Source organism: Hydra viridissima, unplaced genomic scaffold (assembly GCF_058129835.1).
Source record: "Hydra viridissima isolate aposymbiotic clone 2 unplaced genomic scaffold, HvirCarnegie_v1 scaffold_1, whole genome shotgun sequence".
NCBI classification, from domain to species: Eukaryota; Metazoa; Cnidaria; class Hydrozoa; order Anthoathecata; family Hydridae; genus Hydra; species Hydra viridissima.
In genome coordinates this window covers 36,489,214-36,508,570 of record NW_028324300.1, presented here as the reverse complement: position 1 = coordinate 36,508,570, position 19,357 = coordinate 36,489,214, and the positions used below count along the sequence as shown (strand labels likewise).

At 29.3% G+C, this 19,357-nt stretch overlaps 1 protein-coding gene across 1 annotated transcript; it reads right to left on the bottom strand.

Annotated features, from left to right (window-relative positions):
* Positions 1–644: 644 nt before the first annotated feature.
* LOC149894760 (uncharacterized) lies at positions 645–7,342 on the bottom strand. Its single transcript, XM_090099787.1, has 4 exons — positions 7,235–7,342; positions 2,545–2,854; positions 1,667–1,763; positions 645–1,113 (listed from the first exon to the last, which is right to left on the bottom strand). The coding sequence occupies exons 1-4, from the start codon at positions 7,276–7,278 to the stop codon at positions 725–727; spliced, it is 840 nt and encodes a 279-aa protein (XP_089955913.1). The 5' UTR covers positions 7,279–7,342; the 3' UTR covers positions 645–724.
* Between the last annotated feature and the right edge of the window lie 12,015 nt (positions 7,343–19,357).

The window sequence follows — 19,357 nt, the reverse complement described above, 5'->3', positions numbered from 1 at the left end:
AAAAGTGAAGTTAGATGTATTGTTTTAAAAATTTGGCGAGGCTAAAACAAGTGCCATAACCTTGCCTGTACAAGCGCATTTTAGACATCTTAAAGATATTCGAATTTTGTCTACGCTAAATTTAAATGCGTCTTAAAGACGTGGTTAAGATTCCTTTTCCTTTGATGATTATGTCATATTAATGTGACTATTTTTTATCACGTTTCAACTTCTTTTATATTCAAAATTCCAAGCTTTTTTTTTATCTTGCATTTAAGTAAAAAAAGTTGTAGATGAACGTTGTCCGTTCCCTAGCCTTTTATTTACTAATGCAGGGTAATAATTACGTAATACGCCTCCACCAGAAATGTGGTCTCTCTATCAAGATATATAATGTTTTTAAAGTTTTAAAATCATATTGAAACACTTTTTTTTCTCATGTAGTTCTTAAAATATTTCAAAAATCAGATTGGTCACAATCATTCCGGACAGTCTTTGTATTTAACAGAGCTTTTTTAAGTTATTTAACGTTGGTGCATCAAAGCTTTTGTCCTAAAATATTCGCCGGTATATTTAGTCAACAGTACTCGTTTGATTCATACTTATGATTAAATTTAATTTTAAATTTAAAAAGAAAACAAACATCAAATAATTGTTTTGTGAGATTTTTTCCATAACAAAGTTTTCACTACTCTCTACAAAAAGTTATCGATAATAATAATACCACGAAAAACAATGTTTCTCTTCAAACCCAAACCTCTAGTTCGCTAATGTGAAGAAATTGATCATCCTGTGCTATTTTGATAATCTGAATATATTGGAGGATTTCTATGCACTGGAATGTTTGCACTACATCAGCAGTCAGTACGCCAATCTGTTTATAGTCAACTCCATTTGAACTAATTTCCAATTGGTATCCATTTAATCTTTCACTCCTTGATGGAGAGTTATAAATCTTTATTTCAGCATTTTGAAAAATGTGATTCAGATCAACTTTTAACCAATTTGCTTCTCCAATTGTCAGTGATGTATGAGAGTTAGTATTATAATTGCCATCAATACTATAGGATGCGATATTTATGTCGTATGTGGAGGCCTGTGTGGCTTTTCCATTCAGCGCAGCATTTCGACTATCTGTTTGAGAAAAAGTAACATTAAAAGAACATATAAAAAAGGAACGAAATAATGACAATATATGCCATAGAGAAAGGGTTACATCTCAGATATTGAGGTTTATATAAAAACTTTAATATACTTTTTATGAAAGTTTTTGAAAAGTTAAAGGGAAGAAAGCACGTACTTTAGGAAAGTGCCGTAACTTTCCTAAAGTACGTGCTTTCTTCCCAGGCTCCCAGTGAAGAAAGTTGTTTTTACATTTTTGGAATGAGTGAATGTTTTGATCGTAATTAAAAAAAAAAATTTCTAAGGATAAGTTGCAAGGTCTTCGAGCATTTTCTTATGCAACATGATGTAAAGATGACATTTGATTTACTATTTCTTCAAAAGAAGTTATTTTGTCACAATGACACTGAACTTATCAATCAGAAGATTTTTTAAAATGTTTTAAATAAAGACAAAGTAATTTAAGATGAAAATTGAAAATACTTTAGGCGTTTAAGAGTCGCAAATCTCTAAAATCTTTGTAACGCAATATAACTGTAAGAAAGAGACTTGTAAATGAGCTTACCTAAACAAACATAGTTCTGTTTATTTCCAATGTCGCAAACATCTCGGCACCATTTGGTGTCATCACATAAACTATATTGCTCACATATCGGTCCAATCTAATAAATAATGTAATATATTATGATTTTTTTTTAAAGATTTTGATATTTTAAGCAAATAATGAACATTTTTTCGGACTGAATTCGTTGACGGAAAAAAATCTTCTCGGTATAATTTACGAGGTCGGTATTTTCACTCAAGTAGTTTTGTCTGTGTTAACAAATACCACAGCTTAACAAACAAATTCTCTTTTTCTCAGTGCAGTTTCTTTTAAATCTGTTCATGATTTCCTTAAGGACACTAGTTCAAGATGCAAGAAGACTTGTTAACTGCTGGCAAGCCAAAAGTTTCTTTCCAAAGATTTTGTTTCTTAATCTGAAATAAACTGCAGGATGTACTTTGGTTTGAAATGAAAAATGCATTTTGTGAAAGGAAGTCGCTAACTTTTACGTAAGACCACAACAGCAACATCAATGACATCGAGGGGTTTTAAAAAATATGGATTTTTAAAAAATTTTTGGAATGGCTTTTGATTAGTAGCAGTATATACTGATTCTATAATGGGGTCCGAAAAATTGCTTGTAGTATATCATTGATAAGCGGATTCAACAAAATATCAAAAACGGTTGTGCACAATTTATGTGGTTCTATATTTTCAAATGTAAATTCAAAAAACTCGTTGTTATGCAGGCTTTTAGAATTTGGAGGCATCCATAAATGCTTTGCACCATCTGGTTTGCACTGCTTAATCCGCTGGTCAAAAATATAAATTATTAAAGCAAAGCTAAGTTTTCAACTGAAAAAGTTTTGAAAAATGATTTTATTTGATGAAAAAAGTACCTTATTCGCATCTGAATTGTTCACTAAAGCTGAATATAAACTATCAAAGCTGTCATCTAGTACTTCATTGGTTCTTGATGAAAGCAGCTGACAAGAAAAGTAATTTTTGTTGTAGTTAATCAGAAGACAATCATTGCGGGTGATGCATGACGTTACGCAATCAGATTTTGAAGCTGATGCAATCGTTTGAATGATGCTTCCAACTTGATAACGATTTTCTGAAACTTTAAACTCTCCGTAATAGACACACGGCAGACGAGTAATGATAGCATGCGTTTGAAGGCAGTTGAGAATCAACCGGAGAAGTAAGCTACATTTAATATAATAAATCGGTTGATAAAAGAAATTATCATATTTATTATAAAGAGAAAAAAGCTTTAAGCAAATACCCTAAGTCTTACACATGTAATGTTTTTTTATATAACTAAAATATATTTTTAAACGGTTCAGTGCAATATAAGAAAATCATATTTTAACAGTGAGGAAGTAAAAGTTGCGGTTCTCTATATTTTGCTTATTTACTGAGTCATTCCACATTGTAAGAGCGTAAAGTTTGACCTTTATCTATAGTAAATCGGATCAGAGCTTAAAGCATTTTAAACTTAAAAAATTTTTTTTTTAAATGTTTGAGTTTTTTTTATGGAAGCATTAATTTGTAGATTTATTGCCGTAGAACCTTCTTTTCTGTCGTGAAGGTGTTCATCTAGCTGACGTTTAAATTATCAGCTTACTTCTAAAGAATCATTTTGATTTTTATGTCAACATGGCGTTGCTGTAAAACACTTTTTAAATTACCTTCCAGTCTTTCTATAAAGTACTGCAGTATTTGATTAGTTTGAGCAGAAGAGAATGATTTTGTTGTTAAATATTGAAGTTGGCGAATCATTCGAGTTTGATGCTAAATAGTTATGCAAGCTAGTATGAGGGTGATGAAGCAGGCTCGAATGAAGAAGATGAAGCAGGTTGAGATGGCATTCGAAATGTACCAGCACTTTGTAATTTAGATTAATCAATTTTGCTAATATCAAATATATTTTTTAAATTTGCTTTGATTGGCAGCAGCAGCAGCAGCAGCAGCAGCAGCAGCAGCAGCAGCAGCAGCAATACAGAAAATTCCGAAAATGTATGTTCAAATTTTACTAAAACTTGAGTAAATCTTAGAATGGCTGCAATGCAGAAACAATACAAAAATTTTAAACTTTATGATATTTAAAAATAGAGATTTTATAGCTCGTTTGTTTGTTGTTGTTTTTTTTATTTAAAAAGTTCAAATAGAATAGATAAGTGTGATAAAAGTAATAATATTTTTAAATTTTATGATTTTTAAAAATTTACATTCTTTCTTGGTACCAATAAACCTTATAACTCTAACGTCTATGGTCGTATGAATCAAAAATGGCTATTTTTAACAGCCACACAAGTTCATTAAGAAAATTTTTCTTTTTTTATTTCATATTTTTTCATGTTAACTTAATAATAAGGATGGCAATCCCGGGATCCCGGGATTCCGTATAAATTGTTGATCCCGTAATCCCAGGATTTTTCACAAAAGTTTCCCTGCATTTTGGGAATGTAATTAAAAAAAAGTAAAGATAAATGAGGATTAAGCTATTAACTTATTTTTACGTCATAAAGTAAATATAGTGTTTGGTAAAATATTTGTTTCATAGCTGTTTATTCTCTTTGCAATGTTTTAATTCATTTAATTTGGAATTTTTCGGCTTCATTTTAATTTCAAATCGTCGCATGATAGTTAGAGTGTTCTATCTGCTTTTTTTTATGTTGTAAGAATTTTTTATCAAAAGTTTTAACTAATAATTGATAATAAAAACAAAAAAATTTAAAAAATATATAAATAATATTATCAGTTTATTGATAATTGAAACATAAATAGCAAAAAAGACGTATAGTATAAATTATAAAAAATGAGAGGAATAAAACATTTTAACGAAGAAAAACTGAAAGTTAATTTTTCATAACAGCAACAAAAATTAGAGAAAACCCTATAACTCTTATGCGACAAAGCGTTTGCGTGATTCTCAAAAATTTTTCAGCAATCGTTTAAGTTTATGATGTTTTCAGAATACAGAATGTTTATTAAATAAGTAATCGTTTTTACAGTAACAAAATCAGTTAGAATTATAGATCTGATAAAAAAACGTAGGCTGAAATGATTTAAGAACTTTAGAATTAAAATAAATTTAAAATTTACGTAAATATCATGACAAACTACGCTGAATTCAATAGCACAACTCTAATATGGAAACATTTATTAAGAGGAACAGATGAAATAGCTCTGTGGAAAGTTAGTACATGCAAAAAAATATTAAAAATTGTTGGTGGTTCAAAATAAAAAAAACCGAAAATCACGAACTATCTTAACAGCATCGAAAAAAGAGGAAAATCTTTCTAAGTTGTTGGTGCGTATTACAACGTATGTCAGCAAAAGATGGTACGTCATTTAGTACAATTTGTAATTCAATTTATATACGAGCCGGGTTAGTTGTACGAGGATATAAAAATCTCTCAAAATCAGAAAAAGGGTGTTAGACGACTACGAGCAGATTAAAAAGCAAGTTATAAAGAAAATAACTGCTCAAATATCAAGAGGCTCTAAATTTTCCTTAACACTTGATGAGTGGAAACTGGAGATATATATCTTTAGTTATATATTATTATAGTTATATATTATTCCATTAATATATACTAATATGAATGTACGAGAGTTGAAAAGCTATTGAAATTTAGGTGTGATTCTCATTTTAGGGTCTATGCCAGCAGAAAAGTTCGTTTCACTTCTAAATGAAAGACTCCACAACTTTAAAACAAACCTTGAGGATGATATCATTAGTATAACGACTGATAGTGCAAGCGTTATGAAGGAACTGGGAAAAATTCTAGAAATTGATCAGCAATCATGCTTTGCCCTTGCTCTGCAGCTGGCAGTTATATCAGTTCTTTATAAAAAAAAGACGGAAATTACTTGGAAGTTGATGAAAGTTTAGATAATGAGAACAATGTTTTTGAAAAATTAGATATTGATGATGAAGACAAAGAAGATGATTATAATAGTTAATACATTTATGAAGAGGAAGATTGTACTCGAGATTCGAACGATTCATTATTAATTAATGAACATCTGAGGTCACAATTAAACATCAAATTATTGGACCTTTAATAACAAAAGTCAGGAAACTTGTAAAAATGTTTACAAGGTCCCCAACAAAAAATGAAAATTATTTATAAAATTACGTAAAAATTGAGTTAAAAACCCGATAGAGCAGTTTGTTGCTTATGGTTAAAAGATTTGACAAGTTAAAAAGGCATTTCTAGATTTAAAATTGGATTCCAATTTTGATGATTCAATTAAGATGATCAAAAACGAATATCGAACCATATCAGATTTAGTAGTACTTTCGACTCCCGTTAAAGCAACTGTGGACGCACTTTGTCGACGAGACACAACTTTAACTGCAGCTGACATTGCGTTAGAGTTTATGTTGACCAAAATAAAACAACAACAGTCCGAAATCGGAAAACAGTTCTATGCCGCCTTTAGTCACCGAATAAAAGAGAAGAGAGCATCATTAAGCAGCATAGTTTATTGTCTTCATAATGCCCAGGTTACTTTATTGAAAATCCCAGAGGTTTTTGTACCAAATATAAGTGTTCAAATTTTAAAAAATTTATAATAAACCTAAAAAAGCGTCTAAACTTGGCAGATATAATTAAATCAGCAGACGTGAATAGTTAGAGTGATGTTCAACTAAACGAGGATTTATCAAGCAAGGAGCGTGATAATAAGATCAAAAGTATTAGTGAAGAATGAAATGAAGTTATGGAAAAAGGATTGGTGGCAACACAAACACTACCTGTAAGTATAGAAAATCTAACTTCTAAAAATTAAAAAAAAACATCGTTATTTGAAAGTGGCGCCACAAGTGGTAATCACCTTCAAAAAGCATATGAATATATACTATCTATACAACCAACAAGTATGGATTCCGAACGAGCATTCCCAGTGACTGAGTTTTTAAGCTCAAAAAATTAAACGCGATTAAACGACGAAATGATTGACGCTTTCAGTTTTTTAAGGTGGCACTTTAAAAAATGAATGTAATCCATGTATACTCTTGTATATTCATATTACTTTTAACTATTATTTTTATTTATATTGTTTTATCATTTTTCAGTGTTTAATGAGTACTTAAAAATTTGTTCTTCTCATGCTTCACCGCAAATTAGCCCCCAGATTTCCTGGGTATAAATTTTGTAATCCCAAAATCCCGGGAATGAGAATGTGCCCGTTATTTTGCCATCACTATTTAAAAACCTTTTCACTTTTATTTTATGCTTTTTTCATTTTTATTTTTTTTAATATTTTTATCATAAGATAAAAATCCTATTGAAATTATTTAGAAATTTAGCGCTGAAAACATTTATTATATAACTGTAGCTTTGATGATAATTAATGCAATTCAAAACTCTGCGAATTTATATATCTCACAAACGTATATTAAGTTATGGTGAAATTTTCTTAAAATCAAACGACATGCGTTACTATTGTGTATGAAAATAATTATAATGTCGTTTAATTAACAGGAAATTTTAAAGTAAAAATATTTTATAATTTATTGATAATAAACCAGTTTATTAAATGCAACTCATCATATGTACTATAAAACCTCACCAAGTCTTGTGCATCTTTCCTTCAAAGTCAAAATATCCAAACATTTAAGAATCAGCTCCTGTAAACTCAGCAAAACAAGATAAAGAAGAACTTGACATCAAAAAATATTTTGAATAACTTGAGCTTAGTATTACATATTTGATTCAGTCTTATTAATGAATAAAAAAACTAGTTTAATTATTTACAAGTAGTTTTTTTTTCTGGTAGATTGGCTTTTTGCTATGAAAATGTGACGCCTGAATTCTATAAAACATTGGTTCAAGTTTTGTAAAATTTCATGTATTTATGGCCAATTCAACTGAATCGGACAAGAATCTTTGAATATTATATAGAGTGCATGTGTTTAGTGTTATGAGCGTTTAAAAAGCTTCTACATATTTAAGAAAATTCGAGCAGAAAACTAGCAGATTACTTTTTTATACAAGTTTAAAAAAATAATTCAACAAAGGAAAAATATCACTTTTTAATGACGTAATAACTGTATGGCAAGATTTTAGTCGACCTGTTAAAGGGGATTTCTTAAAAAAGTAAAGAGCTTTTGATAGACTTAGTAACAACTAAAAGGTTGTTAACCTAATGGATACTACATTTAAAGGTCTTTTGATTTGATGAAAGTGTTTGGTGAGAGAAACCGTAAAACATCAATATTTAAAACATAGTATTGAAAGTACAGTGAATGTAATAATAAAAGTCTTTAATGGCGCAGCTTCTTGATACGTTCGTACATTCATGCATATAAGCAATCCACCAATTTGTCTGTGCTCACAAAAGACGTCATTTAAAAAAATCTTCATTTCTGAGCGCTTAAGTCAAAACCAAAATAAACCATTCAAATATTGATTACGAATCAGCGGATCAGTTTAAGTCAGCCTTTTAAATAAGAATAAATCTTAATTGCCTAGTTTTGGTGAAGTTATAATATCTTCAAAGTTTCTTTCTCGCTAAAAAAAAATTTTACTTCTACTTACGTAACAAGCTTAAATACCACCATAGTCGTCTTAAGACAAACTTAATATAATCATGGGGAAACATATGAATCAAACTATGAAAGCCTATAAAGTATTGATCACTCATTTTATGCAGTACAGTGTCTGAACAGGATTATAACGAAACAAACGCTTTTACATGGAAGAACAAAAACCAGGAAGAAAATGCTGGTAAAGTTTCTTCACTGTTGAATAACCAATAGTCTTTGTAAACCTTTAAGGGTTAAAATCTGTTAAATAAAGTAAACTGAATTTTTTGTTTTCAGAATATAATTGATAAAACCGCCTGAAAACGGCAAAATGCCTCAAGTAGAGTTTTAATTTTTTGAATTTTTTTTCTGCAAAAAGATTTCTTTTATCATAAATCGAATGAACATTTGCTTATAAACAATCCAAAAAGCATTAATTTTTCTGAAATAAAAAAATAGGTCATCTCTAAATTAATTTATAAAACTATTTCTATCTAAGATGATTGTTTTATTTCTCTTACTTGATAGCACTTTACTTTAACTTTTTTATGACTTATCAGAACTTTTCAGACCTTTCTTGAACGTCCAACAGCTATTTACAACTTTTTATAACTTTCTAGTACTTTTTGAATAATTTTTCGAATTCGATAATTTTTTGCTATTGAACAATTGTATAAAATGCATTTATTTTAATAAAAATATGATCTTTTTGTTGCAAACTTTGATACTTGTCTGCAAATCTGTCAATTGTCAGTGTCATTTTTGTGCTCAGCCTGATCAAATGACCAATTGTTCTAAGAAACTTTTGTTAAAGGGACCAATTGAAATTCAAAACCAAACTTTCAAAGTGGTTTGAGTTTAAAACAAAAATGATCCTTTTTTATTGCCCACATAGTTTCAGGAATTACACAAAATATTTTCAGGAATTACACAAAAGTAACAAAATGTTTCCTTTACACAGTTCACCAGTTACACCTGTCGTATTCTTCTATTAAGATGACACTTCCCAAAAAAAGGCTTAGTCAAATAAATGATGGATTTTTTCCTCATTGAATATATTTCTTATTGAGTGAGACAAAGAATAGTTTCAAATCATTTTTCTACTTTATTCCGTTTACTAAATCAGCATTCCAAAAAATGAAAAAACCTTTTGTGCGACTGACAAAAACCCTTTTCAAATGGCCAGGAAAACAATAATGGCCATTTGAACAATAAAAAAAATTGATGCAAGATAAAAAATTGAGCTTTTGTTTTCTGACTGAGCTTTAGCATAAGCGTAGTATAACAAGTAATATTGACGTATGTTACGCATGAAGATTGACAAATGTTTTATTGACATACGTAGTACATGAAGAGTTGCAGAAACTTTAATAAGTTAAACTCACCCAAGTATCAAACTTTCACCATAATCGTTTGAAATAATCTTAAAAATGACAAAAAGTTACATGAAAATTATAAAAAATTTTGTAAAATGCATAAAAGTATTCACCTTCTTTCTTTTTTTTTAAAGAAATTTTCTTTGGGTCATACTAAATACTCCTCCCTTCTTATTGCTCTCTTTTATGGATTTAAAGTTTATAATTGCAGAGATTTTGAAAGGCAAGGAACTACCTTTTCACAAATTAATGAAGGCAGATTTACTTTAACTTCATAGGTACAAATTGATATTGACGCATAAATTGCTGCTTAACTTGTAATTGAAATACTGTGGCCATAGTATGACAATTGCTCGTTGATTTAAGAAACTTTATTTCCTAATACAGCTTTTTCTTCTTCATATTCTCAATCTGGAGACTCGCTAGCGGCAGATACATGACCACAGTGTGTTAATTTTAATGTTTAGTTTAATTTAGCGAGCTTTTGTCTCTTTAAATGGTGAATGTTTTTTAAAGACATTCTCCTTTTTTAATGATTCAAAAGACAAATTTCTTTGTTCTGTGTGACAGCTGAAATTGAACAAAAAGATTGGTCCAGGAATCCTTGTTCTTTTGCACAGTAATATCACTTTTTTTTGTGAGTTGTTTTATATTACCATTTTAAGCAACGCAGAAAATAACTTCATTTGTTTGACAGCAACGCTTTGTAAAAACAATTACATTGATGTTAGAATATTATGTCTGGCTTTCGATTGTTCTAGAAAGCTCTGGAGTATTCTGGAAAAGTTAAAAGTCTTATCATTTTAGATATGCAATTATTCCATATGATAGTTTTGAGGTAATCTTTTATTTCAATTAAGAAATATTAGTGTTCATTTCATTGTTCCTAGGCAAAAGTTCATTCGTTTATGATAAAGAAAATCTCTTTGTAACTTTTTCCGGAAAAATACTAAAATTCTTTATTTTTAAAGTTCTCTCTACAAACTCTCAAAAACTCATTTTGCCATTTTTAGGCGGTTGTATTAACTATGTTCTGAACACTAAAAATTTAATTTGCTACAAAAATCAGATTTAATCGCATTTAATCGGCTATAGATGTAATTTTGATGTATTTTTGACGGGCGGCTGCTCATCGGCAGGACGTAAACAAAAATGTTAAAATGACATTGGCAATTTACCTTATTATGGTGAATAAGCTGATGAATAGCCGATCAGGACCTGCCCGGAATGTATAAAATATATTCTATAGTAAGGTAAACCAATAAAGCTAAATTTGATATAACTCAATCAAATAAGAAAACAGCAACTATATTATTAACTATTGCAATAGAAATTATAACTATATAATACATTTGGTTGTTTGTTGTATAAAGTATTGCATGTTTTTGGATTATTACCCAGCCGGCATCTTTACGTTGTTTCAACGTTAATATTTGGCTGAAGCGTTGTTTTAACGTTGGTTGACCAAATAACGTTACTATTTAAACGTTGTTTAGTAAACGTTTTTTAAACGTTATCTCAACGTTGACAAAAAAAATCAGTAATAAAATATTAATGCGTTGAGTTGGTGTTTAAAGTAAAATAAGTAAAGGCCAAAAAGTAACTGAAATAATCTTTAAGTATTACACGAAATCGGTTAATAATCTTTTAGAATGACACGGAATCGGAAAAGTTTCCATTAGGGACATTCCACGTCAAGTGGAACCACTTTTTGGTCAAGCTCGACATCACCGACTCGGATTTTGATTAACGTTAAAGTATAAGTAGGTTCTAAAAGTTTAATATTTATCGGCCTTACAAAAGCGATATTTTGAGGTCATTTTCTGTAAATAGTCTATTGTAGATATATATTATTAATTATTTTCTTTTTTCGTTTTATTTTCTAGTTTGTAATTTAATTACTAGTACTATATATATACTAAGTCATTATTAAATAATATGAGGCTTAAAGCTATATATATTTATGTTAAAAAAATTAATTCATTTCCATTGAATTTGTCATCAAAAGACAACTTAGGAAGAAGTTTTTAGCAACTTTCAAATTAAATTTAGATTAAAAATGGCATTTCAAGCGCAGATGAAAGAGTTAAAGAAGAGACAACACTATTGTTATAATCCTTTCCAACACCATAAGAAAAAACAATATAAAACCTTAAGGGTAGTTACTAGTCGGCAGGTAGATATGTATCCCTCAAAACTTATGGCTGGAGCAAAATTATGTGATACTTGCCGAAAGAGGATCACTGGCTTACCTTCCGAAATAGGATTATGTGATGATGAAAATTCTGAAAATTGTAATACAGAGCTAGATTCTCAAGGCAGTTCCAGATCTCAAGATATTTGTAGTGACAAGGGAGATGAAAATTATCAGTGCCAGGAAGTAGAAATTTCAATTTTTAATAAATCCTTGTCGTTTTTGGGTGAGTCACCCTTGGATAAACACAAGTTATAAACTGTTAAAAGTTATATTCCGGAGAAAAAGAAAAAGCTTAAAAAGCTTGTAAAAAGGAAGTTAGACCTTTTATCTCCTAATTCAGATGCTGTTGCCGTTGATACTTCAGAGGATGATGAACACGAAGCAACTAAAAAAAAGTTTCCAACACATGTGCTGATGACATTGTTAAAGTGCTCCAGGATAAGTATAAATGAACACAAAGTAAGAGTGAAAAGATCATGATTTTGACAATGTTTGTTGCTCAATGGAGTAATCGAAAAGTGATGAGGGAATTCAATTGTTCGCATCGACTTTTGTCTTAAGCAAAAGAAGTTTTAATAACCAAAGGTGTTTTATCAACTCCTAACCCAAAAAAAGGGAAATCACTACCTGTATATGTGAAAGATACGGTAAAAGAGTTTTATTACTCTGACACTGTTAGCCTTGTAATGCCTGGAAAAAAAGATTTTCTATCTGTTATGGAAAATGGGAAAGAAAACATATTCAGAAAAGATTAGTTTTAAGTAATTTGAAAGAAGTTTATCAACTTTTTTCAGAAAAGTATCCAAATATCAGAATTGGGTTTTCGAAGTTTGCAGAGCTACGTCTAAAATAATGTGTCTTTGCAAGTGGTACTCACTGTGTATGTGTATGTACCATTCATCAAAATGTTAAGCTCATGATAGTCGGATCACATATGGATAATTTACAACTAGAAGATGAACTAGAAACCCCTATTAAGAACTACAAACATGCTTTGGCTAAAATCCAATGCAATCCTTCCTTGCCAGCATGTTCTCTAGGCGAGTGTAAAAATTGCCCTGGAGTTGCTATGCTAAAGGAATGGCTGTTGCAATGCTTTGAAATTAAAGGAGTTGAAGAAATTGAGTATAAACAGTGGGCTACAACAGATAGGTCCCAGCTTCAAACCTTTATACAGTCCACTGATGAATTTGTTGAAAGATTTTTAGGGAGCTTGAAAACACTTACTAGACATGATTTTATTTCTCAAGAGCAGGCAAAATATTTAGACTGGAAGAAAAACAATTTATCTGATGGAGAATTTCTGGTTATTGGTGATTTTTCAGAAAATTATGTATTTATCATACAAGATGCAGCACAATGATATCATTGGACAAATAGTCAAACAACTTTACATCCCTTTGTTTTTCATTATAATTATGAAGGAAGTTTATGTCATGGAAGTTATGTGCTGCTTTTGGAATGTAATACTCATGACAAAATTGCAGTTCATCTTTTTCAGCGTAAACTAAATAATTTTTTAAAAGTGAAATTTGAGGTATTAAAAATAACATATTTTAGTGATGGTTGTGCAGCACAATACAAAAACTGCAAGAATTTAATAAATCTGTGCTATCACAAAGAGGACTTTGGTACTCCAGCCGAATGCCATTTCTTTGCCACAAGTCATGGTAAGGGCCCTTGTGATGGAGTTGGAGGAACTGTTAAACGTGAAGCGGCAAAAGCAAGCTTACAACGTCCATACCATGACCAAATAATGACCACTTATCAATTATATACTTTTGCTAAAGAAAATATCCATGGAATTTCCTTTGAATACCTCACTGCAAATGATTGGCAAATAGAATCCACAATATTGAAGGAAAGATTTTCGAATGCTAAAACGATTCCTGGTACCCATAAACTTCATTGCTTTAAACCATTATCCACGAATGAACTTCAAATACAAGATTACAGTTCCAGTTCTGTGTCTAGAATTGAAAAAACTACGTCACAGAATGTTAGCCAGCTCAACTTCAGTTTAATTACTGGTTACATGGTTGTAGAGTATGATGAACATTGGTGGATAGGTTGTGTGTTGGAGAGCAATCCAGAAAAAAGGGAAGTAACCATGAACTTTCTTAACCCTCATGGTCCAAGTCGACTTTTCTCCTTCAGAGATCCTCCTGATATTTTTACTGTTGATTTGAATGATCTTTGCTAGCAGTCGAACCCAAAACTACAACTGGTCGGTCATACTTCATTACTTCTAAATAGTCTAAAAGAGCAACCAAAGCACTTAACTTGCATCATCGTTAACTATTATAACTTTTTTAATTTATTATTAGCAAACATGTATTGCAATGGTTATGGTGTAAATATCATACTGCATTCAGTACTGTACTGACATGTTGTTAAAACTGCTAACTGCTTTTTGTTACTTTTCAACAATATATATATATATATATACATATATATATATATATATATATATATATATATATATATATATATATATAGGCCAAGTATAACCAAATTATAGTATATTTGGTATACGGTAGCTATTATATAACTTAGGGCCTACGTTCAATAAATTACCTTGAAATACTGTATAGTTATAACGTATTTAAATATTAAACTTTTAGATCCTACTTATACTTTAACGTTAATCCCAAAGCTGTTTATGGGAATCCCAAAAACGATTTTTTCATGGGACATCCACAATAGAAAAAGCAATATGGAAAAAAAAAATTATGACCTTTGACCATTGCCATCGACCAGGGTGAAAGGTCAAATGACCAAATGACCAATAACTTTTTTTTTATTGAACTAATCACTTTTTTGTATAAACACAAAGCTGTTCGTCTATGCAAGAGCTTCTGTTTGCCACCAAAATCAACTTCCTAAGTATAATAGAAAAAAACTTATGACATTTTAAATAATCATGGTCAAGTGAAAAGGTCAAAACTTTGAAAGGTCATATCTCAGGAAATAATTGACCTAAGTCAAAAAAATTTACATGTTTTTCTTCTGTCCATATGCCCAATATGTGAGCCAATTTTCATCAAAATCCGAGTCGGTGATGTCGGATGGGTGGTTCCACTTGACGTGGAATGCCCATTAATAAAAGTTAAATTCTCTTAAGGTACTACATCTATTTCTTAAAGTTATTACTTTTTAATTAATGAGCTAAGAAGAAGAGCTATTACAACTTTTTCATTTCCACAGAAAGCAAACAGGATTGTGAAAATTTTGAGTTCACAATCACACAAGAAAAAAGTGACAATGAAGTTGTTGACTTTCTTCGAAAAAGAAAATATAAACAAAGAGAATTTCCTTGTTATTTTCCAAGTAGGCATTGGTTTATATGCTGGAATGATATAAATTTCAGTTTTTATGCCTGAAAATAAAAATACCTGAGTTATCATAATTTATATTATAAAAGACTAATTATATTTACAGGTTCAGTTATCGAAGATTTTGATAAAGTGTCAATGCACCTGACCTCCAGTAGTTCATCGAATAAATCTAGAGGTAAATGTATATACATATACATACATACATACATACATACATACATACATACATACATACATACATACATACATACATACATACATACATACATACATACATACATACATACATACATACATACATACATACATACATACATACATACATACATACATACATACATACATACATACATACATACATACATACATACATACATACATACATACATACATACATGTGTATATGTATATATATATATATATATATATATATATATATATATATATATATATATATATATATATATATATATATATATATATATTAAGTTTATTAAGAAATCATATATACATTGTATATATGATTTTATATATACAATGACATGTTATCATGTCGTTGTATTTATGAAATATATATTTTTATGGTTTGCGTAACTTAATTTTACTTTCAGTTTATAATTTTAGAGCCAAAAGTTGATGTCTATGGAAAGAACCTAAACTCACCTTGCTAAAAGTTTTTCCAAGAAAATATCAGTTCTTCTTTTCAAGATATAGGTTATTGTCTCATGAAATTTATTTAATCAATTTAAAATAACATTGTGTTATTTAAAAAAAAAAGATGCAATTATAATATAACGTGTAATATTCAACAGATTGTGATGCAAAGTTCAGTTGGTATAAAGAAATTACTTAAAAACAATTTACCACACAATGAAGTTAAGAAAAATAGAAATAAACTACAGAAATAAGATAACATTGATAAGTTTCCAATGTCTAAAGGCAATATGATATTTTATGTTTTAAAGTAAATTTTTATTTAAATTTATTTTTTTTGTAGAAATTTGTATATGGTTTAAAAGTTTTAAAGACTGAGGAATTTCTTTACTATGCAAATACTAAAATTATTTTGTAAAACTTAATAAAATTTGTAGAGTTTCAAAAGAGAGTATTGTATCTACTTACCAGTATAAGAAATGAGATGCGAAATTAAAACAGAGTGACTGAGCCTGCCTCTAATAGTGAATTTATAAGCCAAAAAAGGGTTATTTCATCAGAAGTGAATAAAGCATTAGATGACAAAAAAGTGCGCTCATTGTGGGTGAGTTATAATAAGTATTTTGTTAAATAGTTATTTAGTTATTGAGCTTTACCTTTTAGTTAAAAAAACATTTTTAAGATGGACAGCGGTCCTTGAAAACATTAAAAAATTCTGGAATTTTATAGGAAAAAAATTTTCCTGGAAAATTCTTGGAATTTGGAATTTGTCCTAGAAAAATCCTGGATCATTTTATTAAAATTTGTTTTGGAGATCTGAAATAGTTCAATGTTTTGATATCATATTTGACCCAAACCATAATGTTAGATTTACTTTATGTTTTTTGTAGGTAAATCAGCTACAATTAATTGAAGGAACATCTTCAAAAGAAAGAATACACCAAATTATGTTGAGGTAATTAACTGATAACTCTTATCTCATTCATAATTACTTTTTACAAAACTTATTTGTTTAATAATTTTAGAAAAAAGTTATTTCATAATGAATTCGATTTAAATATTTGAAAAATTATTATTTATTTATAATCATTTCACAGTTACATTATCTTTTAAAAATTTAGAATATTTTCAAACAATTTTATGGCCTCCATGAATATGAAAGGCAAAGGTGGAAAAATATGTTTTAAGAACACTAATTTATATAGCGTCGTTAAAGGTATATCTTTATAAGTTATGTGAAACTTTTCCATTCATTATATTATTCAAATTTTCCTTTTTTGATTTTTACTTTATATTTTCTTTTTTTTACAGCTTCTACTATTAAATATGATGGAGTGACAGAAACTTTGATTAATGGAATATTGTCTGACTTCCTAAAATACGATCCATTTCGAAAAAGTGGCACTAAAGAAAAGAATTTTGTGTAGAATTTATTCAAATATATGTAAATATATGTAATATTTAAATATATATATCATAGAAAAATGTTATCTTTTTCTTTACTAATATATGTCTAACTAAACTTAACTAAAAATAGTCTAACTGTAGACTATGGGTATATTTTATAAGCGTAATATACATTGATAGTCCAATAGACACAACTACCCAGCTGGCATGCAACGTTGTATTAACGTTGTATTTACGTTAGATTTTAAGTTTGTGCAACGAACAAATACCTCAGAAAATCCCCTTTCAGATATCGCTAACCATAAAACCATGTGCTTTGGATATTTCTCTACACCTTTGTATCTCACTTCATCTGAAGACGTATAAATATTATCTGTGTAAAATCCATCATTACTGGGTATTCTATCTCAAAAGAGTGTGAAATTCTGTTTATTGTCCATAACAACTATATCATCTGACCCATATATATACAATTAACCGGCATTTGACTAATGAACATCTGCTTGAGCTAGTTGACGACATATGGTTGTGTGAATTGATTAAAAAGTTCAGGCTAGTTTATCCAAACTTACACCAACCTTATTTTTTGAAGCTCTTTTCAAAACAATTTTTATTCGTTTCATAGCTTCGATTGAAGGCCTTAATGTTTTTGTTTAATATCTTTACCTTCTCTGCATCTCTTGATATTATTGTAAATAGCAGCTCTTGCGTAACCTTCTTTCATGAAATGATTTACCACAGAGTTTATGGCTTTTTTACAAAAAAAAAAGAAAAAAGCTTTTATGTTTTTTAGTTACAGATAAACTGGTAACACAGGTAATACAGGTAATACAGGTAAACTGTGGTGTCTGGAGTGTCAAAATGGAAATTGCCTCTGACGGAAAACTTAGTCAAAAAAAAAGGCTAGTTTCTTCTATGAGTTTTTTTTTTTATTATTATTATTTCTTTAACTAGAATTATAATTTCGTGGGTTTGTCTCAAATGATACTTTGCCACCACATTATCTGAAAAAATATTAGATATTAAAACAATGTCTAAATTAATTGAAAATTCTAACGGAGAGGATATGAAAGTTGAGCGTCTGCACCTTGTAGTCATAAATCCAGAAAAAGAGTGAGAAAACCGACTTATGCAAAAGGGTTAAACGTATTGAAGGTAAAGACAAATTAACAATTAACACGAGAAACAGATTGCAAAATTATTTGAGTGTTTCCATAAAGCAGATTGCTTATTTAGTAAGTATTAAAAAGGTTGGATTGTTTTTACCAATATTACGTCACTCTATTTACAGGGGTCTAAGTGATGACAGTCTTTTATCAATTTATCTCCAATAGGGTTTTGTGTTTAACGTAAAATGATTTTACATACAAATTTTAAACCTTGTAGTTCTTTTACTTAATATGAGTTTTATCGATATTTACTTTATCGATGATTGTATCGATCTATAACAATAATTTTATCGATGAACCAGTTTTAGCAAATGATATCTATTGAACTATAAATGCTAAAGTTTTGAAATTTTTAGGGTCTGTTTCTCTGACTAGTACTTGCAACTTAAGCTAAACACAATTAAATCCAAGCTTATAAATAAAAAAAAATTCTCGTCCCTAATTTAGATATTTTTTAAGCAAAAAACTTTAATTTAACAGAACTATTTTTAAAGATTCTTGTTTAAAATGTTTAATTTTAGGAATGTTTAACAGTTTTTAAGATATCAACTGCTTAAAAAAAGCTTTTAATTGCCACCTATTATGGATGGTTGCTATAACAACTTTTTTTTTTTCTTAGAACAATTAGGCTGATTTTTTATTGGGAGAAATGGTTGAACTCTTAATTGTATAACTGTAACTCAAACTACAATTTGTGGCTTCAACCTTTGTATTGGCTTTATCAGTTGTTGGAGATTTGAGTTTGTGTGCTCCGTATTTTGTTTCAATATCGTTTTTCCTTCTTTTTTATTTCACGCTATATCTGCGAACATACTGAGGTTCTTGTTGTTGTCCATTGAATCTGACATAAATTTGCTTACTAACTTTCAAAAGGTTTTCAACTTATCTACCATATCCACTTTTTCAATAGTCATTTTCTTGGGAGAAGCAACATCCTATACAAAAACATTCACCTTCATTAACAAAAATCTATTACAAAAACAACACACAAAAAAATGCACATTTTAAAGCCAAACAGTCGAATTGT